At 35.4% G+C, this 25,165-nt stretch overlaps 1 protein-coding gene and 1 long non-coding RNA gene across 2 annotated transcripts; both read right to left on the bottom strand.

The window, feature by feature from the left end:
• Positions 1-2,727: 2,727 nt before the first annotated feature.
• On the bottom strand, positions 2,728-24,646 carry LOC102804064 (uncharacterized). The gene is made up of 9 exons (XR_438532.3): positions 24,508-24,646; positions 23,937-24,003; positions 11,293-11,320; positions 6,707-6,724; positions 5,060-5,091; positions 4,711-4,729; positions 4,311-4,343; positions 3,630-3,650; positions 2,728-2,866 (listed from the first exon to the last, which is right to left on the bottom strand). It is a non-coding gene; the product is annotated as an uncharacterized LOC102804064 (long non-coding RNA).
• LOC144361767 (uncharacterized) lies at positions 18,608-20,075 on the bottom strand. The gene is made up of 3 exons (XM_085490775.1): positions 19,965-20,075; positions 19,039-19,174; positions 18,608-18,879 (listed from the first exon to the last, which is right to left on the bottom strand). The coding sequence occupies exons 1-3, from the start codon at positions 20,073-20,075 to the stop codon at positions 18,608-18,610; spliced, it is 519 nt and encodes a 172-aa protein (XP_085346901.1).
• Positions 24,647-25,165: the final 519 nt, after the last annotated feature.

Below are 25,165 nucleotides of genomic sequence, written 5' to 3'. Positions count from 1 at the left end.
AGCCGTTGTTGATGTTTCCTTTTCAAAGTTCAATAAATGTCAATCCTGACATGAGACTTTCCGACTTCGTGAATTGTTCCGACCTATAGAGTACAGTGGATATACTTCGAGCCAAATCACAGCCACATATTTGTCATAATCACCACATATTTTGTTTGCATTGCAATATATACTTATATTAGACCTCATGAATGATCAACAGGTTTTCGGCCTCACCATGAAACAAGGTGCGTAACTCCTCTTCTGGGATATAACTTTATACTAGTATGTCTTAAATCACTACCTATAGAAATGCAAGCTTAGGTATTCATTATTTAGAACGTGGTGCCCATTTAAAATCAGCAGGTGAGACGAAAATCACAAAATGAACCAGACAGAAGCTCTTGTTGTGATCAAGTATCTTTAAAAAATGGGGATGACTCTCAAAGAAATCCACGAAGACATGGTATCGACACTTTGTGTAGACTCTCCTTCTTATTCTACTGTAAGGAAGTGAGTTGCTAACTTCAAGCTAGGCGAGAAGAGCACGAATAATGTCCGAAGGTCTGAACGCCACCACAGACAGGTTGAGGCCATCCACCGCATGATAATGAATGACAGACGTGTCACTATCCGACATATCGGGCGTTCACTAGGCATCAGTTATGGTTTCAATCCGTGTCATATAAAGGCCATTACTTACGGATCATGAATAATTATTTAGAGTGTATATTTTGCCGGTTTGTTAATTAAGTTTTAATTATTTTGGCCAGATATTGCGCTGTATTCAACACTTTGATCGGTGTGACTAACCCATCTGAAACTGAAACCTTCTTAAATAAATTGGCGTGAAACAAAGAGATCACAAAGAGATGCCAGTTCCTGATACTTTGGGTTGGAAACCCCATGGCCAACTACATATGCTTCTACAAGTTATAGTAATCTGCATAGTGAAGTCTCTGTAGCCGTGCTGCAATTTTTTTGTCAAACCATCATCGAAACATTAAACTGTGTAATACAAGGAACACCGTGTATGGAACTGGGTCAACCTAAAAGCTGAGTAGTCTATGACGTTGTTATTTTTACGTCGTTATACAGTTCGTCGTTACGGTGCAGTGATTGATGTTAACAGTCTACAGGTGACAGTGTAAAACGTACTTTTTACGTTGTTTAGGACATTAACCATGGTTATTTGGATTTAAATGTTAATGTAATTGTTGCTTTAATTATTTATTCACAAATATTATGATTTGAGATTATCCAGTATTAAATATTTCGTTGACCACATCAACTTGTATTTCTTGAAGTGCTTGCACGTTTGTTACAGGTGTGCGTGTTCACTCCCACGCGTTGACCTTTAAACAGTTATCAACACGCGCCTTCAGTCCTTCTGTGGATATATCATATTGTATCATATTGCAAACTGTCAGCTGTTATCTGTTATAATAGATAAACGATGTGGATCTATGGTTGACCAATCATGGCCGATTTTAGATGCCAGAGAATAATTGATGTCGCATCGATCACACGCGAGTCTTTGGTCCTTTCCAACATGATTTCCGCACCCTTCCCGATGGATTCAAACGCAACCCGGAAGCAACACTATCTACATTCTGCTTGCTTTTGCAAACACATTTGTCCTGAAGCATGGCATATTTTGTCACCGAAATTATCTCTGTTGGGGAGGATGGTGGTGCGCTTTTATAAACGCATACATGTAAGTGGAGATGCGGGAGTGGAGAGTTGTTCTCGGGAATTCAGTGTGATGTGATAAAAATTGAAAAAACTAAATTTGGGGCGATTATTTTATATTGCATGTGCATTTTCCAGAATAAATTAAAGATATGCTTTAGTTTTTGGCTATGGAGATTAGTTTAATAAATTTAACGACCGATCTCGACTATTGTATACGTTATGATTTCAATAACCAATGTTTATTTATCTTTACTTGAACATGGTGTACATGAGTACTTTGATTTGCTTTTATTTGTTTATTTTATCTTGACCATTGAAAGACTGGTCACTATTTCTGTCAACAAAATGTAAATGTACTGCACCATTTCGCACATCCTCATATAAGCAATTAAAGTCACGAATCAATCAATAAGAATCCTGGTAATAAATGACACAAAACAGAAGTCGTTGACTGGCACAATATATAAGAAACATTTATAGGGAATATGTATTCCTGTAAGATATTGCGAGATGGAGTCATGCATTAATGTTTATGTTGCTATCTGTTATTACAATTCTGTTTTTCAATTGTTGACCTACTTTCTTAAGCAAATATATTTATTCCATGGGTAATATTTATACATAACATAGAAAACAATCATGTTGTTGGTGTAATTGACAATGCACATGTTGCTGGTGTGTTGAAGCACATTTTGGATTGAAGCAAACATTTCAAAAAGATGCAAGGTCGGAGACCCCGATTCCCACTCCTCAATGTACCTTACTACAATGACAATCCTTTCATTTCAAATTGTCAAAACTATAGACAGTGTTCTATTAATCGTCAATCTGTTTACCGTCGATGAACTCTTCATTGTCACTGTTTCAGTCAAAAGGAATGAATGATACAGTACACATAACCTTGCAGTGTGGTCACGTTTGAATAACAACCACACTCGGTTAGGTTACCAAATTATTCATTTTTACCATCAACCTCTCTCTACCTTTACGGATTATGACAATCACAGAAAGTTGTTATACTAGTTTTGATGGAAACTAGGTTGAAAGAAGATATTTTCATAGATTAATGCATATTTATATCATGTTTAATAGACTACTTTATTCTAATGATTCTTGTATCCAGTGCAAGCATAATGGCAATCTTTAGATTGTTTAGACGATATAGTATCTTCGTCTTCCCATTCTGCAGTTTCTGTGTGATAACAAATATTTAAATAGTAAATGATTATCCGTTAATTTAAACATTTGTCAAATAGAACACACCAAATATACGGCATGTGGTATTCTGTGACGTCAGGTGGTGGTTATTGTGCATACCCTTAAAGTCAACGTGTCGGGATTTATAATTACCAGCTACAAGTAGCTATCCGTGGTCTATTAAGAAAAATAAACTTTCATGTGATATATCAATTAAAATTACACGTGTTACATGGGTTATTTGTATTTAATATTCCATGTTTCAAAATAAAACCATTAATCATTTTGTTTGACCTCACATCCAAATCCACGCAGATTTCACTAAGATTATGTCGTAGAATTGTCAAGGAATTTTCAGGAAAGATTTATTTGTGCCCGAATTGACTACTCATTGGGTTTTGGGAGAGATGTGTACCAAGGGAACACATATTCTGTGAGTGTTTTTTACTCATAAATCACAAGGATTGTCATGAAATAAACATGAGCGTTCATCCCTAACAGTCAATTATATTTTTTGGAGTGAACGGAATCTGGTTGCCAAGGGAACAAAAATGCACGTATGCAGTCAGGCAGGCAAGTACATGTATTAATAATTTTCACCCAGGTTACGTTCATAATATGGAAATATATATGAATTGCTATGGTAGTGTGTTTTTCAAGAATATTATGTTGTGTTCCCATACAAGGATCATATTTGGCATCATGTACAATAGATGTAGATAGAATATACAAAATGCTACAATGTTTCTTTTACTTACATTCGTCTCCTTTTTCTTTCCCTACAATTTAAAAAAAATATGCACCAAGTGTTAGATTGGATAGGTGATGTATACTTTAAAACCAAACTCGCTAAGTGCATTGGAGTATTGAAAGGATGTATGTATCCAGCAGCTAGGGCCATATTATAGATCATTGCCATGAATCATCATAGCATAACAGTAGTATGTGTTTGTGAATCAAATGTCATATAACATGTACAATAATTACAGCGCCAGTCTTTACAGTACGTTATTGAACATGAGTTTGTTCTGATTCGTACACAATATTTGTCATAGAAACAAATATACATTACTGCATACCGAATCTACCCATTTATATATCCAGGATTATTTAAATAAATCATGAGAATGCGACTAGTGCGAAATGTTGAGTGCAGGTACTGAACGCATAAACAAATGAATGTATGCATAAATAAACAATGCACAATAGTTTTCATAAGAGAAGAGCATTCTATCGTTCAAACAAGTCAACAAACACAACTACATTAAAGGCTGTATATTCTTATTGGTACAAATATGTAGTGTAGTGTATTTATCAATTTGTCAATTAACATATTAATATAAGTGTTCCGTATGCATATCATTAATGACATCGTACACTTCGGATTTGGATAGAATATGCACAATGTTACCATGTTAGAATATTGTTGTTAATATCACCTTGTGCTAGGTACTGACTTCTTTTCCAGATCGCTACAATTAAGAACATATGCACCAAGCGTTATATTTGATAGGTGGTGTTAATGTGAACCAAATTTGTCATGCTCTTTAAACAACTACATGTATAATTTTAAAAGTTTAATTAATGGAATCATTCCTTAAATGTGAAAGAAACATGCTGTATTTTGGCACATCATATCTCGGGTTGAGTCAAATGAGGACAATATTAATTCTACTGGTGACTCTCATTACATTATAGGTCGTTTCCCTCTGTATAGTTTGTCAATTGGAATATTATTTTGTATTTTTCATATTCGGATCAAAATTCATATCACTTATATCGTATGTGGATATATTGTACACAATGTTGTTTATCTCAATTATTAGTACTTATCTTTACCTTCTCTTCGTTGTTCTCTCTGTACATGGGATAGATGAAAGCATAGTTTACTGAAACCACACTCACTATGCTATTCATACAATTTAAGAGTTCTGTTGTTGATAATGGCATTATAACGTAATTACAATTTGTCTACATGATACAAATATCATAATACACTTATAATAATTAAAGTTCTGGTCATGCGACAAACTCGATATACCTACAACTACATTGAAGTCTACATATTATATACAGTGTGTTTATGTATTGTTTGTCAATATAAATATCATATATGACATCGTGTATGATGGATTCGGATATAATATCCACAATGATGTTAGATTATATTATTGTTTCTTAAATTTACCTTTTCTGGAGAACCAAACCTTTCCACTTCATCTACAAATACAAATTAATGCACCATGTGTTTGATGTGATACTGTTTATCTGAACCAAATTCGCTATTCCCTTTATTGGATTGAAGGATTTTAAGTATCATGCTAGTAATTTGATATGATACATCATTGTCTTAAATAACTATAGTGTGATTTTATGATTAAAATGTCACATACACGTACATTAATTAAAGCGCCAATCATCGTAGTGGGTCATAAGACCCGATATACTTTAAGGTCACACCACCGAGGTAAAATTGCAATTACACCTATAAGGTATATAAATAATCTTTATGGACAGTGTACGGCTTTTGTTGCCCTCTGTCTTACGGCTTCTGACAGACGACCTCGGGCCACAAAAGCCATATCCCGCCAATAAAGATAAAAACAAACGCATATCACTGTGCCCCAAACTTTGTACTAGTATATAATCACAGTATTTTCAAATTATAGGTTGGTACAATACAAAAACATAGTCTCTTTAGACTTTCTTAAATATCTGTATATATATATATATATTTATATTCATATTCAAATATCTGTTATCAATTGAAGGCAATGTACATTAAGTTCACATGTTCGTTTCTCATTGATATGTATGTATTGTAGCGTGTTTGTCAATTACACTATTATTTTACGTTTCCCATACACGGATCATAGTTGGCATCATCCATGATAGAAGTAGATGGAATATACACAATGATAAATTGTTACTTTTATTTACATGAATTCCAATCTCTTACGTTATTCCCTACAATTTGAAAAATATGCACCAAGTGTTAGATTGGATAGGTGGTGTTTACTTTGTCCATGTAACGATTGAAAGGATGTATGTACCCTGCAGCTAGAGTGACAATATAGATCATTGCCTTGAATCACCATAGCGTAACAGCAGAATGTGTTTGTGAATGAAATGTGACATTACATGTATAATAATTATAGCGCCAGTCTTTACAGTGCGTCATAGAACATGAGTTTGTTCTGTTTTGTACACAATATTTTGTCATATAGAAACAATTATACATTACTGCATACCGAATCCATTTTTATTTAAATAAATAATTGTATGCATAAATAAAGAATGCACACTACCGGTAGTTGTAATAAGCATTCTACTTTTCAAACAAGTAAACCAACTGAACTACATTAAAGGCTGTTTGTTCTTATTCCTTTGATATTCTATTGTTTGTCAATTAACATATTAATATAAACCGTATGCATATCATGCATGAAATTGCACATGTTGGATTTGGATGTAATATATACAATGTCATGTTAGAATATCATTTCTTAAATTTACATATTACTGGCATCCAAAAACTTTTCCTAATCTCTACAATTAAATATTCACCAACCGTTATATTTGATAGGTGGTATTCATTTGAACCAAATTCGCCATGCTTTTTGAACGACTGAAGGTTTTATGTTTGTTGCTATATTTTGACACCAAAAATAATTGTCATAAATATCATACATAACAATATTGGTTCTTCATGATTCGACACGTATAATAATTAAACCTCTAATCATGTAAACATGCAAACAAGCGCTTATCACTTTGCGCCAAACTATATATTCCATATATGCATTTTTAAAAAAATAATGTTACTTTAATTTACCTTGTTCTGCACTCCAATCTACAAATCAGAGAATATATGTGTTAGATTTGATAGGTGGTGTTTATTTGAACTAAACTCGTAATACCGCTTAAAGCATGTTCAACATATATAATACATGTTCGTACAATACACTGAACAGGGTTTGCCCACGCTTTCTTAAATACATGCAATGCGACTTGTAAAAAATGCTGAGTGCAGGTACTGCACGCATAAACAACTATATTACGTAAATTAATGCCCGGATGTCCGCCACAGAATATTATATTCAATGTGCTGTTAAGCCAATGATTCTTTATTCATATGCATCAGGAGGTTAAAACAGCAAGCAAAGGTACTTTTCCTAGCGAATATAAATCTTCTCCATGGTAATTGAATATGTTTGGCGGGAAAAAAAATACTTGAGCAGGAGTGAGCTTATCTTTTAACCAATAATATGCTAATTAGTTTTGATGTCTTATAATCGTTTTCAAATACCAGTCTCAATATGAGATGACAGACTTGAATATCATCATTTAAATGTCACTTATGCAAACGAAGATTGGAGGAGGGCCACCAATACAAAGACAATTCCTAATAAAAACTGATACCAACAAGTAACCTGTAGAATACTGTGTGGGTAATATTTTTTATATCGATTTTTGTTGCATTTGCAGCAAATAGTTACCAAACAATGAGAAATCTATAGGATTGAATATACCCCACAGCTGGCTTCACATGCATTGTTCATAGTTCATATGGTGCTTACACCAGGATTTAATTACAGCGCCTAGGCGGTATGTGGTTACAGCTTAATGTTCCGAGTAATCGCAAGAAATTGACATGACAATAGAAATCCATTAAAGACTGGCACTCCCGCATGCAATTAACAGCGAGTGAAATTCCTGGGATTGAAACATATATTTTGAAGTCACTGATGTAGGCAACGAATAACTGCAAGTTGACATAAAGACGAGGTAGTTTATTTAATCAGTGGTCAACTAGAGGCTGAAATTATAATTGATTTGTTTATTTCAATTTCTCCTGACGTCAAATAGAATACACTGGTGAAACACGGTAGTAACTGTGGGTGAAAGGATGTTTTGGGGTGTAGTTTACATTGTATATGGAGTGGTAGGGTCGGGTGTAATGTGTTCATTTCCAACTATTATGAAGTCACGTAGAATTTCACTTAATATTTTTGCTGACATGTTTTCAAGCATTACATGTGAATCCAATTTTCACTGCGCTGTGTCTCAATAGAGTATGAGGGAAATGGCATATTCACTGGAATTTATTTCAGGGGAAAAATGTTTTCAGTGATAATGAAGTATTATGACAGATACCCTCCCCGTGGCTTTCATTGCGTATGGAAGTTATTTTCACGAGTGATGCGGTGTATCCTGCTGCCGTACATTCACGAGCGAAACCACGGGGAGGGTGTGGGGTTCTGTTATTATACATATGTCCCATATTTGATTATTTCATATTAAAAAAAGAACGTGCAACAAACCGGGATAGAAATTTAGATCGGGGAACCTAATTGCCCATTAATATGCTCCAAGACAGTGCTGCGACCTAGCAACGCTTGTCAGTGTAGAACGCGTGTCGCTGTACGTGAGTCATTGTCCGAATAAATAACTCGTGGATGCTTAAGCGCGGTGGTCGTAGCGCAGCGCGTGTTCGAATTTCATGTAAATAAACAATGTATTTTACACGCGTTGCATACGTTGCTATGAGTCCCATATCGAACGGGACGCGACACGACGACTGTCGCCCTTTAGTTGGGACCACGACAGAACCAGAACTTAAACTGGGCGACTACGATACACGGTAGATGTTGAAGTTAAAAGTTCCTCCACAGATCTGTGCATTGGCAAACATGCCGTGCAACTGCGGTACACCACTGACGGAATGACTTTCGTTGAAATCGGTCGTCGCTGACTCGTGAGCTGCACACTACAACCTCGTTTGTGATGTTGCTTGCTGGTCGTGGATAGACTGAGTCTTGGTTACCGGTTAATTTTTGCTAATTTGGCGTTGGTAGTCTTTATTTGGAACTGAGTAACACCGCAATGTTGCCAGCAGAAACCTCATGGTATATGGATGTTGATGGTTGCGGCTCCATATTAATCGGAGATTTTACTGCGGGTCCAGGCAGCGGATTTATAAAACTCAGTTTCCAGGTGGTCAACAAACATTAAGTTCTCCCAATCCTAGTATTCTATGTGATGTACATCTAACATGCCAAAAATGCTGGTGAACGATTTGAACCTGACAAAAATACTTGAAATAGATACCAGGAAGGGGGGGGGGTAAAAGAAAAGTTATATAACATTTTATTATTCAATAATTTATTAAAATACATAAGTTTGTCCAACTCCCTGTGATACAACACCTCAGACATAGCTCATTGTACTCGGCTTGAGTGTGGGCAAAAAGTTACTATTTGAATTTTTGATATCTTGTTTCATTAATGAGAAAGTTGACCCCGAAGTTAGAGTAACTGTTCAGCAGGAATGGCTTTTTAACTCTTCTGTGATTTTTTTTGGCTTGGCTGATTTTGTTCATACTTGACATGCAGGTCGTACCATCACTAATTGGAAAAACAATCCTGACCCACCGCTACCATGGCAACAGCCAAAATCTGTTTTTTGAATACTTTCGCCAAATTTATTGCCTCCTACCAGTCTTGTAATAGCAGTGCCCAAATGATCATGCCTTTTATTTTGGCTGCGTTGCGCACTGGTAAGAGATCACCGGCGCCGACATTGTTACACTGTCAACGTAATCCCAACGCAGCTTTGAACTTTGAATAAAATGTAAATGCTGCCTCCAATCTAGAAAATACTATCGCAAAACGGTTGGAAATAATACATTTACCGGCTGAATACGTCCTAACAATAAAATAAAGTGACTTCTAATGACTGCCATGTTATTTTGCGAACCTCGTATAAGGTGCCCGGTTTTAGTTATAAACAGACGTTAGCTTCACGTTCATGTACTTCCATGATAACAGCCGAAAACATATTGCTTGTTTTTTACCGGTTTTCATTGGCAACCGAAGTATTTTGATTTTGTAAACAAATTTTCGTCTGCTATTTTTATTCAGTTCAAATCGTTCAGCAACATTTTTGGCATATTAGGTGTACATCACATGGAATACTACGATTGAGAGAACTTGGTGTATGTTGACTGACTTTTATCATAGTACGAAGTACCAGGAAGTTACTCAGTTCCAAATAAAGATTACCAACGTCAAATGAGCAACATTTGACTGGTAATCAAGATTCATTTAATCCATGGCTAACAAGCAACATCACAAGCGAATTTGTAGCATGCAGTACTCGTAAGTCATTCCGTCAGTGGAGTACCGCAGTAACACGGCATGTTTGCCATCAGCATTGTATTCAAACGAATCACGCGGTGTACCGTTCTCGTTCAAACCCGGGATTCGATCAATAGGGGAGTCCCAGTAAAAAAAAAACACATTGCAAATCATGCAAGTTCAACATTTTCAAACCAATTTACTAAAACAGAAATGCTCAGAGATGCAAATGAAGGATAGATATTACTTTTCACTATACACATCTCTGTTGATACTATCCCTCACATATCCTACTCCCAATTACTCCTGCGTAAAATGGACTAGCCTCTTTCATGTTGACATTCAGAGTAAAATCATGTGACAGGCTGTTAAAATTGGCTGTTGCATATTCTTTCGCCGGTCTGGAAAATGTGTTTAATTAGCTCACATTCAAGCAACAATGCAGATTTCCCAGTGGGAGTGAGACTATTCGACTCTGCCACTAAAAAATAGGGGTGTTTTCAGCAAAAAACGAATAACCCTGGAATACACACAATATACTGAATTTCGGAACTAATCGTGCATTACTTACAGCAGCAGAATACCACAGAAATATCAGACGAAACATGAAAACACTATATATTCTATTTCAGCCTGAACCCTCTATATTGCAATTCAAGGAATTAACCCCATATGTGCATCCATTTCCCACCTTGGTATCACCCACCCCTGAAAACAAACTCTTAATACCACGCTGAAGCGTTTGGTAATAAAAGTAATGTAAATTCGACTAAAACGTTTTAAATTGTCGGTGATAAATCATTTCTAAAATGAATGTTTTCATGGCAACCAGACAAAAAAATATTAGGTACATTCCTTTTTAACAAAATCATGAATATTCGACTGTATGAGTGGTTTGGCAACAACAAATGGTAGGAATCAAATTTGCTTTTATGGAAACCAAATCCAGATTTAATCACAAATCGCATCTATAAGTCTTTGCCTGCAGATTAACCTCTCTTAACAATTTTCCTTAAATTATAAATTGTAATGTATTAAATTACCAATAAATAAACAAAACTAAAATTTCAATGACAACTAAATTCATTTCAAAATGTAAGCAAATGGTCGTTGTACTGCAAGATTGGACATCTTCGTTTGCATAATCAGAGAAACTGATAAGGGAGCACAAACCTTAAACTTTTATGTGATTCTAAACACATTCAATGCCTTTAAAACTGGATTATGCATTGATTTACTGCGAGTGATAAGATTGGGGTTACACGGTATAATGAATACTAACCTTGTGGTCGAAGATCTGGATCCTGAGCCTGTTTATATGAATATTAAGATATGTAAATGTTAATACATTACCAACAATGTATTACGAAAGGATGGAAACTTTTTAATTCTCCATAGAGAAACCTTTCCAGCTAGATTGGGTGTAAAGTAAACTAAATACATTGTTAACATCTGTCATAACAATCCAAGAAACTCGCAATTTTGATTCTTCGCAGTAACGTACTAACGTATGTTACAATTTTATTCAATTTTCTATTATTTCAGAAAAGTTGCCCTGCAGCTTCAATTTATTGTATTCTCCACAATACAGGAATGTCAAGAGTTTTATATAAATCATGTACTAATTCTAATTATTTTCTTTGTAATGCGCACAATCAAATCAAAATCAATTTGCTCACTTGTGGTATACTTAGCGCGAACATTTACATATTGGGGGGGGGGGCATCGCCAATGGGCCCTTTCCGAAACTTATTTTGATCATTATTACCCACACCATATTCATCTTCACATATATGTAAAGTACATTTGATTCATGCAGTATATCATTTATATACATAAGCCAACCTAGTACCTAGTTGTCTGTGTAAAATTTACCTGGAATACATTTTAGATGAGTTATTTTTTTATCTATATATCAGCTTGCATGTGTTAATTACAGTTCACAAAAATAATGATGATTTTCAACATTGCGACAGTTGCAACATTGAACTTCCTTTTTGACAGTTTTTTTTTTATTTATCTCATCGGGGAGCTGTAATGAGAAGGAGACTGGACCAAGCTATCCCCTTTGTTGATATGATGGACACCGCTATTTACTTTGCGATAACGAAAGTTTATGTAGCGGTTTCCACCCCTGTTTTCGAGTAGGGGGTTACGTGGATTATGGTTCATGGATAATTTATTAGCGCTGCTCGGCGCGTCATCGGCTAAGTTCGGAGATTTCCGTCAAACGTTTTGTAATTAAAAATGGCGTCGACGTCAACACACAACGGTAGAAATATTTACGAGTCTTCTCAACAAAGCAATGATGTGGATGATTCTTTATTCATTGAAGAAGAGTTTTTGGAGACAGATATGTACTGCTACTGTGATGGCTAAGAAACAATGGAAATGTTTGCATATCTCTGCTGGTGACTGGTTCTGTAAAATATGTTTAGGTGTGTATACACTATTGAATTGCTATTTCAGTCATATCTGTTTTAATTACAAATAATTCTCAGGTTGTGTTTTTTATATTGTTTGATCTCTTTTTGATTTTGTATCCGATTTTTGTTCTCTTAGGGATTGGCGATTACAGTACTGCCGATCGCGCCAAAATAGGTGAAGTTGGTGATCGAGTCCCCAAACAAAACAGCAACACCAAAAGAAAGATTAATAAAGGTAGGTTATTTATATTATATTTGAATATTTAATCAGAGAGATTTATTACTATTGAAATGAGCTACCAGTACGTCTTTGTACACAGTTGAAACATTGTTATACGGTTTATTTATTCTACAATTTATGATGGATGAAATATGTTTGTTTTTTTCTGTTAGTTTTTTCCAGTTGTTTGTCAGTCAACATTCAGCATATCTGATGCCAAAGAGAAAAGTACCTGCTTTCTTAGTGCAGCTGCAGATAAACTGCTGAGTAACAAAATACTCTTACTGAATGAAGAGGTCAAAGAACTAGAACCAGTTTTAGAATTCATAAAATAACGAAAGACATTCACAAGCAATTTCCCAGATGTCTAACAAACTGATACAAAGGAGATTACTGCAGACTCATTTAAGATAGAGATGCAGTTTATTTGGCTTGCTTTTTAATTGAGTAATTAGACAATGAAGATGGTATTATATATCCAACATGTTATATATTTTCTGAAAGCTTATTATACAAACTTTGTAAAACTTGTCATTATTTTAAATATCCAGAATGCGTTTTTGATTTTGGGTCAAAAATATTCTTTTTTGGACAAAAGTGGTTTAAAAAAAATTAGCTTAAAAACTTCAAGTCCGTTTGTGGGTAAAATTACATCACTGGATACCTTGGTATACTACTACCGTATTACCCCGGGCACGCGCCCAGGGGCCTGAACGTACAAAATCGTGAAAAATTGGGGGTGGGCGCTTACCCGAGGACCACCCCAAAAAAGATTTTAAAAAGTTGTTTTTGTGATCGTATGATAAGGTCAAATAAAGGAATGCTTTCGTACACTGTGTACACGTACTTATTTCTTGATTTATGCGAGGTTTCAATAAACGTGAGCACTCGGTCAAGAACTGTGGGAACACTAAGACACAGGGTCGAATTTCAAGAATAAAACTTGTTTTATGTCAGCGAATGAAGTTGTATTACTCACTGAAATTGGCTACAACGTATGGTAAGTATTGTAATCAATGCACGGTTACATTGTTAGTAACCGTGATCAGTGCAACTCGAAACGGCCGGGAAAAACTACCGCTTGTAATCCAAGATGGCGATGACCTCATTAGCATAATTTTGTTCACGCACGTATTGATACATCGCATCGTAATTACTGAAGAATAGCAGACAGGGTTATGAAACAAATAAACCTTTTATTACTGAAGTGAAATGTTTACAAACTATTGTGAATACATAAACATATCCAAATGGCGATACATAAAAAACAGACTGAAAATAAACTCTGGTCGACCTCATTAACATGATTTATTCACGCACCCACACACAGCACAAAAATAACGATGATGCAACAAGTTCCCATCGTCGGCATGCCTCTTTATGGTTATTGTAATGGGCTTGAGGTCGGCAAAATGTTTTTTCTTCAACGACAGAAAAATAATCCACATGACCGTAATGCCATAGCTGTGATGAAGGATGGAAAGAAAGTAGCAAGTTTACGACGTGATGTCTCAAAAGTGCTAGCTCCTGTTCGCAGTCAGCTGGCACCGGTGTCGCTGGGTGTATATGATAAAGGGAAGCGGAAGTTGTGCAACCAAATTTGCCGAGTTCGCAGTTTTTCGCCAATAAAAAAATAACTAAGGCAAAAACTCACGGTTTTTCAGCATTTTTGTAATAAAGACATTATTTTCTATCAATAATCCGCCCAAAACAGGAACATTTCTACTAATTCTTGTGTTTTTTTCGACGTCTTTTGAAAAACCTGCGATTAGGCTGCGAAAGTAGAACGGAGGGGGTGAAACGGAAGAGCCAAACTTAACGCGTAAAAATAGAACGCGTATTTTGACCTCTACGTGAGTGAAGAAAAAGCAGAACGTATGTATGCGCCACATGCTGCGTGGTTCATCTCACGCCGTTAAGTTCCAATGAGTTTTTACGTAAAAATACAAACAAAACGGCCCTTTTCAGGGCCACCACACAATCCCAAAAGAGAACTACCATAACAAACACACTATTTAAATAATTCAAACGCGTTCGTTTTTGACAAATAATACTTTATTGTTGATCCCATTCTTGGCTAAAAATTACCATGGGCGTTTAACCAGGATGTCCCGAACATGTAACTTTTGTGAAAATAGGGGGGTGGGCGCTTGCCCAGGGAGGGGCGCGTGCCCGGGGTAATACGGTAATTCAAATGCGTCCACTCATCTCTTTAACGGCTTGCAAAGTCACACAGCATGACCTCAAAGTTTACTCTTTTCTATTTTTGCATAATTTATATATCCATGTTAATTGCGGACTTGTTATTTTTGTTCCACTCGCCGTAATAAACTGTCCGGACGCATTTTGAAGGGGGAACACCTTGTCAATAATGTGTGAAAATTTTGAGGCAAATGGCCGAAGCGTTTATCAGCTATTTTAATTTAAAACCCAAGAATTCACCAAAAATAGAAGACGAGAAAATAGCTAATTTGCATATTTGCGCGTTAAACCGGGAATTACTGCTTTGTAATACTTTGTCATACTTTCTAGACTATTGAAATTGAAAGTTAACGTATAGACATAGACATTTTATGTAAAATCGTTGGACCAGAATAACTGCTCTTGAATATATAAATCAGAAACACGTCATTCATACCAGTGTTTTGATGGGGTCGGTAAAAACACGTGGCAATGCCCAGTAAATATGACGTCATCTCAGGAATTATTAAACTGGGGGCGGTCCGAGGAAGGTGACCTTTTATCACGATCAAAACATCATGGCTTCTCTTCGATGTATTTTCAATAAAAAATCTACGAGTATTTCAGAGCCTATGGTTTACCGTGAAGAGTACAAAGTGGGATATTAAATTATTTATCCTTGATGATTTGTATGTAGTATTGAGAACCAACTCCAGGAAGCGAACGCACAATAATGAATAATCGCGTAATCCTAGAATCGAAAGGCGAGGCACAGAAATTTTGTTCATCGTTTCCAATCCAATTTTTCCCACTGCAACATCTTTGTTAAAAGAAATATTTGAATTCTGTTCGTTTTTTAAGAAGGTATTTTTTTAATTTTTTCCGATTTTGGCAACGCCTTATTCAGGGTTTTTCTAAGACAGTCGCAGACAATCAGCGCACGGATGTACGTTCAAAACATGCTGTTGTACTACCGGCGACGGTCGCCTGCAAGAAGAGAGCTCCAGCTCCTAACGTAAAAGTTTTAAAATTTCGACCGGTTTTAAATAATTAGTGTTGGAAATCTGACATGTTTTAAGAGTGCAAAATTAAGGTGCATTTTCGAGCTGTCGAATTTTTCTAAATAGAAATCGGCAAATGAAAAAATATGAGTGCTAAACAGTGTGCTTCGTTAGTTTAAAAAAATGGAATGTCCGTCAAATTGACGTAAACTTCCCCATTTTTCACGGAAAAAGCAAAGGTCGTGGCCGAGTTGCAGGCTAAAAAACTCAAAAATCAAAACAAAATCATCAATCAGTAAGTATTATGACAAGGAAAACAAAACATCAGACGCGGAGAAGCGGTCAGCGCGTCAAAAGAGTTGTTACCGTAATGTATGAAGTTACCTCTCTCTGTGAGTTATTTTTCATTGAAATTATATGGTTGTTTTCAATTAATTTTAGCGTACCTCTGTAATTTATTTTAGCATTGTCAGTTGTTTGCTTCATTGAATTAATCGAAGTTCGTCCGATTGCAAACAAAGCTGTCTCGCACCACCTAGCAAAACTTGCGAATGATCGAAGTACAGGTACCCATTGGACAAAAGATACACAAAAATGTGTATCTCCCCGACCCAGTGCAATATATCCGGTTAGAATCAAAGCTCACGTGTCCCTTATTTGAGGGACCAGAATCTGCCGTAAATTCGGGATAGGATTTAGAAAATAAAATAAAATGGGACTTTTAAGGTGTATTTTGGCGTCATTTTCAGACATTTCAATCATTCCTGATGCCTAAAATAGAGTCTAAGTTTTACCGTAGTCATTGACGCATATTCAAGAGTATGATTGATGTTCATTGTGACTAGCGTGAATGGGTAAGCTTCGTTTCGACAATGAGCAGTTATCACTGTAAACAATGTTAAATTATTCTTCACATGCTCAGTTTATATTTTGAGAACAATTATTTAAAAATAAAATCTCTCATTCAATCAGAAACTCGGATTCATGCCTTCAGGGAAAGTTATGTTTGGACGCTCACATCGATTTTGTTTTTCGTTCGGTGGGCTGATGCCTTCAGTGTAGCTTTTGCCTCTTCCGACATAGAAATCATCTGAATCTTTTTTCTACCTCTCTTTCTTTTCACACCACGCATAATGTAATGATAAAAATTAGGAAAAAAACGCTGAGGAAATATAATGTTTGGTTTGCTAGCGAGCGAGAACTGATTTGAGAATAATTGCACATGCGCGTGAATTGAATGAAGTATGACCCGTACAATCTCGATTTGCATATTGTCAATCAAAGGTCCTGTTATTTGGTTACTCGTGCAAATTAGGCAATTGTACATAAACATTGCCACGTGTGAGTGTTTTTTTATTTTTAGCCAGAAAATAAACAGCAATTTTAACGGTGTTCCAATAAGATTTCATTGGTCAAATTTTCACAGAATGTTCTTTAGATAAAAATCTGTATAAAAAACGAAAAAAACTATTTTTGATTGAAATTCACAAATAAACTGCATCTCTACCTTAATACATTTCATCAGCTAAGGTTGAGTCAGTCAGTCAACAACATTTTTAATGATTTTTTTTACACATTAACAATTTCAAATTCGGCAAATATATTTCTAGGGCAATTTCTTCTTGTAGAATTATCAAAACTGTTACTGGCAGCTAGATCGAATGAAATTGACCACCAGAGTTTGGAACAAGAGAAAAATGAAAAACTCACACAAGACGAGGAGCAAGTTTTGAGATATGTAGCTGGGTTTGTTCAACATAAACTAATTAGATTTTATAGGAGATTTCCAAATAGCAAGTTCGCTCAGTTCTTTTTACCAATATTAATTTCATGGAAAGGAAGCGATTGTGACAGCATGTCATTCCTGAACTATACCAAGGACTGGATCAATAAAGTAGACAGGGGTGGGTTGTTTCATGTAAATAGTGAAGCGTATTTATTTTTCAGGCGTTTAGAAAATGTTGCTAGATATTATTTACATACAAGCTTGGCAAAGAAATACAAGGACCAAAGTCTACGTGATAAATTATTGGAGGAACTGCAGAAATCATCTTCAGTTACTAGTGGATGGTATTTACGGACTTAGTCTGTAGAGAAATGTACAGCTTCCTCATTATTTTTGAGAATTTTGGAGTGCTATGTTGACATACGACTACAATAAAAAATATCTAAAAAGGGAGAGAAATCACTAAGAAAACAACTGAAAAAATGAATTATCAATTATGCCTAATATTGAGAATGTAATTTTAATGATTTCTTTTGATGATTCAAAATTAAAGGGTTAGAGTGAAGTCCTAGTATGTTTTGTAATTACAGCTAGTGTTCAGTTTTGGGGGACTATTGATTACTCACTCCCTCTTGTAACTCATCCATCAGTGTAAATGTATATTCACTATCAACTGTGCAATTCATTTTTATTAATAAATACAAAGAAAATTTGATAAAAATCTGTACAGTTGCTTTTCTACCCGACTTGTGAAAATACTTGTATCCAATGAGCACCCCCAACTTTGGTCAGTATTGTCATAAATATAAGTAACCTTATAAAAAAATACTTGTAAATAACTTTCACTTTAGCTGCTACCCCCCATAAAACCACATGTACCCCCATAAAAATACTTGTAAATAATCTCTGGTTGAACATCTATAACTTCAATCAGTACTGAAATCAACACTAATAAATTAAGAATTGTGATTACTTTATATTTTAGCTACTGAACCCCCCTATCCCCATATTTTCTATTTTGACTACTACTCCCTCATGAAGATTCATTCCACCCTTCTGTTTCGTCGTTCCATTGGCTCTACTAAGTCTTGAGTATCATCTTCCCTTATGTTGGTACAGTTCCCTGTTCCAGCAACATACAGCGATAACCAATTCCTGGCAAACTCTGGTACAGTTGGGTTGTCATTTCTGCCAACACAACCTCGTTGCTTGGAGAAATATTCCTCGAGGAAATCTTGACAACACTTTTCGCTCCGAAGATACTCGACCCCATCAATTTGCAGTAATTCTGGTACTAACTCAACAAAAGAATTAACTATAAAATAAAAGAAAGACACAAATATGTAAATATGAAATTCTACAAAACCTTATTATGAAGTATTGGTTATGAAAACTAGTAGTTACTTTTAATGGCTAGATTTATTTTTATATTCATTATATACTGGCTGTATATTCTGTCAAAAAAAGCACTAACCTGTAATTCTGTAGCCTTCTAAGGTCTCTCTACTGAGACACATGTTTCGCTTCTCTGCCATGCTCATGTTTGTAGTTGATAAGCATTCTGTCTCCCACTCACTCAGGAACGCCAAAAATTCATCTTTGATGAGCCACTGAAAACAAATCAACAAGTACTAAATATTTTACCAGTCTTTATATAAAACAAGTAGACAAATAGCATGTACAATGGGTAAAGTATTAAAGCTTGAAATGAAGTACATATGTCCATTTTTTGTCACATCTTGGTTAGGCCAGACATTTATTATCCCTTGTTCCGCGAACCCGCTGAATGAACAGGAGCCGAAAATAAAATAAAATTATAATTTTATTTCAACGTAATTTCTCGCGCCCGCCGACTTGTAAACGCAAAAAAATGCTAAAAAAATATTAGTTTTATCTTAATATTTTTTACTGCCCACAGCATAACAAATCGTGGGAGTATCATGATCAAAGTGCCGAAGTCTCGCGCAGATGAGAAACAAGTTTATACATGGAATAAAATTGTATTTCATTTCTTCATTCCGATCAATGATCTCACTTACAATTCTTTGAGAATCACACAAATCTAATGGAAAAAAAAAGAATTAATTTTTTTTCGGCCTCCTCAAAGAAATTGCCTTATAAAAACTCGCGAAACAAGGAATAAAAAAAGTCTGGCCTTACAATATCTCATTGTTGTAAAATAAAGATTCTTATATTATAGAGAATTGTTACAGTCCCATAATTATTTTAAAAAACACAACACAAGATACCCTATTCAACTATTATGATTTATTGTGACGAAAGAAAAAAAACAAAAGTACATTTGTAAAACTCCCCAATTTAATCAATTATCAAACCAGGGAGCTCCCTGATCAAATTGTTAGAAAGAAAAATAAATGTTCCTAAAAAAATGGGGCATACCTTAAATCGCCAATCATCATGCCTGCAGTAAGGCTCTAATCCAGGTTTTCTATTTCTTATACTTTGACCTCTTCTAGAGACGTTAAGGCAATCAAACAAATTGTCAAACATGGATATAAACTTCTCTGTGGATTTTGTGTTGTGCTTGCCTTGGGATGCAAAAGCCTTTGCCACAGTGTCACTGAGTACCTACAAAAAATATGATATAAATTAATATGATCAGTGACATACACTGCTTAAACATAACTAGCAACTATAAGTAGTCAAACCAGTATTTAGCCTGAAATACATGTAGTGATTAATGATATTCACCTGTGCTGCGAGCTTCACTCTCATTCGTGATGATGGTGTCAGATAAACATGGTCATTTGTAATTTTTGGAAGACGTCTCAGGTGGGCAATACCACTGGTGCCAGTTATGCCAATATCTCCCTCCACCAAATCAACCAATTGCCTCCATGAAATGTTTTGACACTGATATTATAATTTGTGTTGAAAAATTACATTACATTAGCAATTTTTTATAATAAATCTGAACAAACTATGTGTTCAAAATACAATATGCTTGTAATACCAGGCTGCCTGTTTATACTTACATGTATATTTCTTGTCTTATTGTGCCAACCTGAATTTTCCCAGTTGTTTCTTGTTGTTTTTATCAGGTGTGGCACGTCACACACAAAATATACTTTACGACTTCGGTTCAATGGGTTGTCTGTGTAATATGTTATTTCATCTTCACTGTCACTGTCCTTGTGTAGGCGATAAAACCGACGGTTTGGAGAAGCCTCATCGGACACAAGCGCTCTAATCTGGAATCCTGCCATTTCCAGCACATAAATCCCCTCCCATACCACCCATTATAGCTGGTAGCGGTTAAATCCAGCACATGGATACCATGAAAATACTTCTTTCAGAGGTAAGAAAATACCTCTGACCATCAAAGCCAGTACATGGGTAGCAAGAGGGGGCTCTCGATTTTCAGTGGTATCTTCCTTGATTTGTTTAAGGCACTGTTCAATTTCTTCGTTGACCTCTTCCAAATTACAAAACCCAACTAATTTTCCTGATGATTTTTAATAGACAAGTCCTGATTTTATTTTCATTTCATCAAAGACTAGGCTAACATTCTTTTTAAAGTCCGGTAATTTAGCAAACTGAACATCTTTCTTAATTCTTAGTAGGATATCAGCATTCACACCATGTGTCGCAGATGTGAACTGTTTGTAATCTACTAAAGTACATTCATGTGGCAGTATCAGGTAATTTGAGCCTCTTATCATTCTGTAGGCAGCTGGAGATTTTGCATGCAATGCACCATTTAATCATGAATGGGTGCCATCGTCTGTGTGTTTTTTGGTTTGCCTGCCATTTCCGTTTGCTGTTGCCAAAACAAATATTGTGGGCTACTTTTTTCATATGTTGTTTCAATTTCTTTCTCTTTTTCTTCCATAATATTAGCAAAAGAAGACGACATTTCATCATCAAGTAACTCTCCACTTGTCTCCAAAAACTCTTGCACTTTTTCTTTAAGGCACTTTAATTTTCTCTTTGTTTCTTCTTTTTCTATGTTCAGTTTTCTTGCCTTCTTTTCTAGTTCCTTTCGTGTCAGGAGATCATTACGAGTTCTTGCTTTTTTAGTCTCAGTCTTCAGCTTGTTCTTGGATACCACAGATGACAAATCTTCTCTATAAACAGAACAGACTGAGCACCTGTCGCCAGTTGATATAAGTAGCTCACATTTTGCATGTCTTACAGTGCTGACGCCCATTACGTTTTCTTCATATGTTATTATTCCACCTTCTTTATTCAGAAAAACAGCTGGCAGTACAGAAGATTGTGACTTTTCTCGGCAAAGTGATGAAAACCCTTTATTGCCTGGACAAACCAAGCTTGCATGTACTGCCTGTAATAATGAAAGGCAGGATTTCTGGTCTCGGATAGCAGGGGCATCACTAATAACTGGATTATTCATGATTATTCGGTCGTGAACTTCCAATGTCCAATTTCCATTTTGATGAATTTCCAACCGATGAGAAACAACTCTCCCTTCATTTGAGGTCTTCACACAAACTATCAATGCACTTTCAGATGTTACGTGGTAGCCATATTCTTTGGCAAGTTTTGCACCATCACTGAGGAGACCACTCAAGTCATCCACACAGAATCTCTGTTCTTCTTTAGCACATAAATTGCACTGATCTGAATGTTCCCGAAATACTGGAGGATTGATATTTAATATATTTTTGACAACTCTGCGTTTCTTTTTGTCATTCCAACGTTTCAATTTCTTTGAGCATGAAAGACAAATGTATGGCGGGTAGATTGAGGAGTCTTCATCAAATACTTCAATATTAAGGCTTCTGAAAAAATCATTGAAGAATAGCTGTTTTTTAGAAGAGGTTGTCTACCATCAATTAATGCAATATCTATACAACAAAGTCTGCATTTCTTCTTTAAATTTTCTTCATGGCTGTCCATGGCAAATAACTCTAAAAGAAAAAAATTAAACAAGAACATTAGAAACAAACACTACCACATTCCAACCCTTCTATTATCAAAAGTTCTTCTTTTGAAAAAAAATATTTTTCTGATCCGCATACAAATAATTTAAGTCTTGACACTGATTAATTGAATGAACGTGGGAGTGTGACTCAATAACTGTTTCATGCAACTGCTTGAACGAGTACAATCAATTTTATTTGCAGCTACCTGATGTGAAAACAAGCGCAATTTAAAAAATATTTTTAAATTTGGCCCTTGTTTTTTGTACTGGAAACAAAGCCAGTCGGAAAGATGACATCATAAGCTTTATTTTGAACTAAATACGTTTAGTAAGAACCCAAAACCTTGCTTGTAAATAAACGTTTTCTAGACCCAAATTTCCTAACAAAAAGGCGAGAATAACAACGCCTTGCTATGGAACCCCCACTTCCTCGATACAGTGAAAACAAGCGAAATTAAAACAGCATTATCAAATTTGGCCATTGCGTTTGGTACTGGAAACAAAGCCAGTCGAAAAGAAGACATCGCAAACTTTATTTTGAACTAAAAACATTTAGTAGGAACCCAAAATCTAGCTTGTAAATAAACGTTTTCTAGAGCCACATTTTTTAACGAAAGGACGAGAATAACAACGTTTTGCTATGGAGATTATGAGAAGGTTAAAACACGGTTGATTGAAAATATGTTTTCAAAAATGGCCTCCGTGTGGCCACCTGGTGATTCACATAGTCAAAAAGTACACATATCAAGCTTTCTTTTGAACTAAATAAATTCGGGAGGACTACAAAACTTCGCACGAAAGAAAACTTTTACTTGAGGTCATTCGTGTGGTCTGAAAAACAGGTTAAATTGACATATCTTACCTTAAAATAATCCGATTTTCACACTTCTTGGAGCAATACAGACGGCACTTCACGAAACATAAAAAAAACTGAATGCGCATGAGTGATAACCTTCAACCCTAACTGCGCACTAAGCATATTACTCGTCAAGTGCTATTCAGTTCAGTGGGCGTGAAATCAGGGACGTTCTCCGCGGCGTCGGTCATACGGGACAAAGGAATCGTACACACTGGTTTTATAAGGGATTACAGTCTTTAAAACAAAGGGCGTTAATGGGGATTAGAATTGATCCAGTCTCCTTCTCATTACAGCTCCCTGATCTCACTGAATGATTATTGAATAATTTATAGAGATAGTAGAGCATGAAAGAAAAACTATAAAATATTCTATGAGTATTGTCAGATTTCTCATTGTTGTGTTATTTAGATATGACATTAAGTATTTGATTTAATTTAATTTACATAATTATTTAGATACATGTTGTTTTTAATATGACGATATGTGGTAAATAATTTATTATATTGTTTTTTGTCATATGTGACTACAAGAGTAGGTCACGTATGTAACATGTATATGATACATAAATGTGTGTATGGATGGATGGATAGCATATAAAAAACTGTACCTTTATATCTGTGACCAGGAGTAACACAACACATATTACCATCATTGCTGTGTAACTAGCCATCTCGCTATCGTGGAAAAAATAATGAAAGAACTGAAGTATTGTGTTATGTTGTATTGTAATATGACATTAATACACAAATTCCTATAGCCATATGTTGGCATTGTTATTTTTAGACATTATTATAATAAACAAGTCTTTATTCTTGCAGTGCATCAGAGACAATTTACATCCAGTGTATTTATAACTGCTGCTGTCATTATATAATATTTGCTAATGACTTATTTGATTTGATTGTGAACTGTGTCATGAAAGACCAACTTGATGTGTATGGCAACTTCTGTCATGTGGTATGTATGTATAGTGATGACGTGTTCATCTTAACGATTTTGTTATTTACGTGAATGTGTGTAATCAGACCACTTGGCAGCCGAATAGCAGTGTTCTACCCGCGATCAGGTGGTATAATTTGTTTATTAAACGATTTGATAAATATCAATTTGATTCATTCTGAGTAGTTAAAAAATACGACTACAAAAACAACATGTGAGTATTAAAATATGTTACTTACAAATGGGTCTGCTTGTGAGGACTGCTTTCCCTTTCGTCGACAGACAGAGAGTGCGTCCTTGGTCGGTAGGGGATTAATTTACCACATTTAAATATGTATTTTTGTTGCAAATACCAAGAACATGTGGGCGTTCAAAATGGGAAATTACCCGGGTGTGTCTGACAATTTCTATCACTTAATATGTATGCATATCATTTGCATCTAATTTATGACCCTAGTGGTGACGTGTTCATTTGAAAGACCTTGTTTTCACGTGGTTGCATGTTATTTGATATTAGTGTGCAATTTTGTGAAACTATTATTTGTTTCCACTGTTTCATTGTTTTTAAGTAAAATTTACATAATAGCAGGGCACAGGCTGTGAATAAGTATGAAGACAGACATCTGGAAAGTCGAATAACAGTGTTCTATCCGAGATACAGTGATCTAATTTTATATGAACGCGTTTTGATAAAAATAAATTTGTTTCATTCTTAGTATTTAATTAATACGAATCTGAATACAAATGGTACAGGTATGATAAATATGTTACTTAAAACTCAGTCTGAGTCTGCTTGTGATAATTTTTTCTTCATTCGCCGTCATGCAGAAAGTGTGTCATAGGTCAGTAGTGGGTTTAGTTCCCACTGTAAAATGTTTATTTTTGATTCAAATGCCA

Source organism: Saccoglossus kowalevskii, chromosome 15 (assembly GCF_978046115.1).
Source record: "Saccoglossus kowalevskii chromosome 15, keSacKowa6.1, whole genome shotgun sequence".
Classification (NCBI taxonomy): Eukaryota; Metazoa; Hemichordata; class Enteropneusta; family Harrimaniidae; genus Saccoglossus; species Saccoglossus kowalevskii.
Note: the sequence above shows the minus strand (reverse complement) of the source record. Positions and strands in the feature narration are given on the sequence as shown.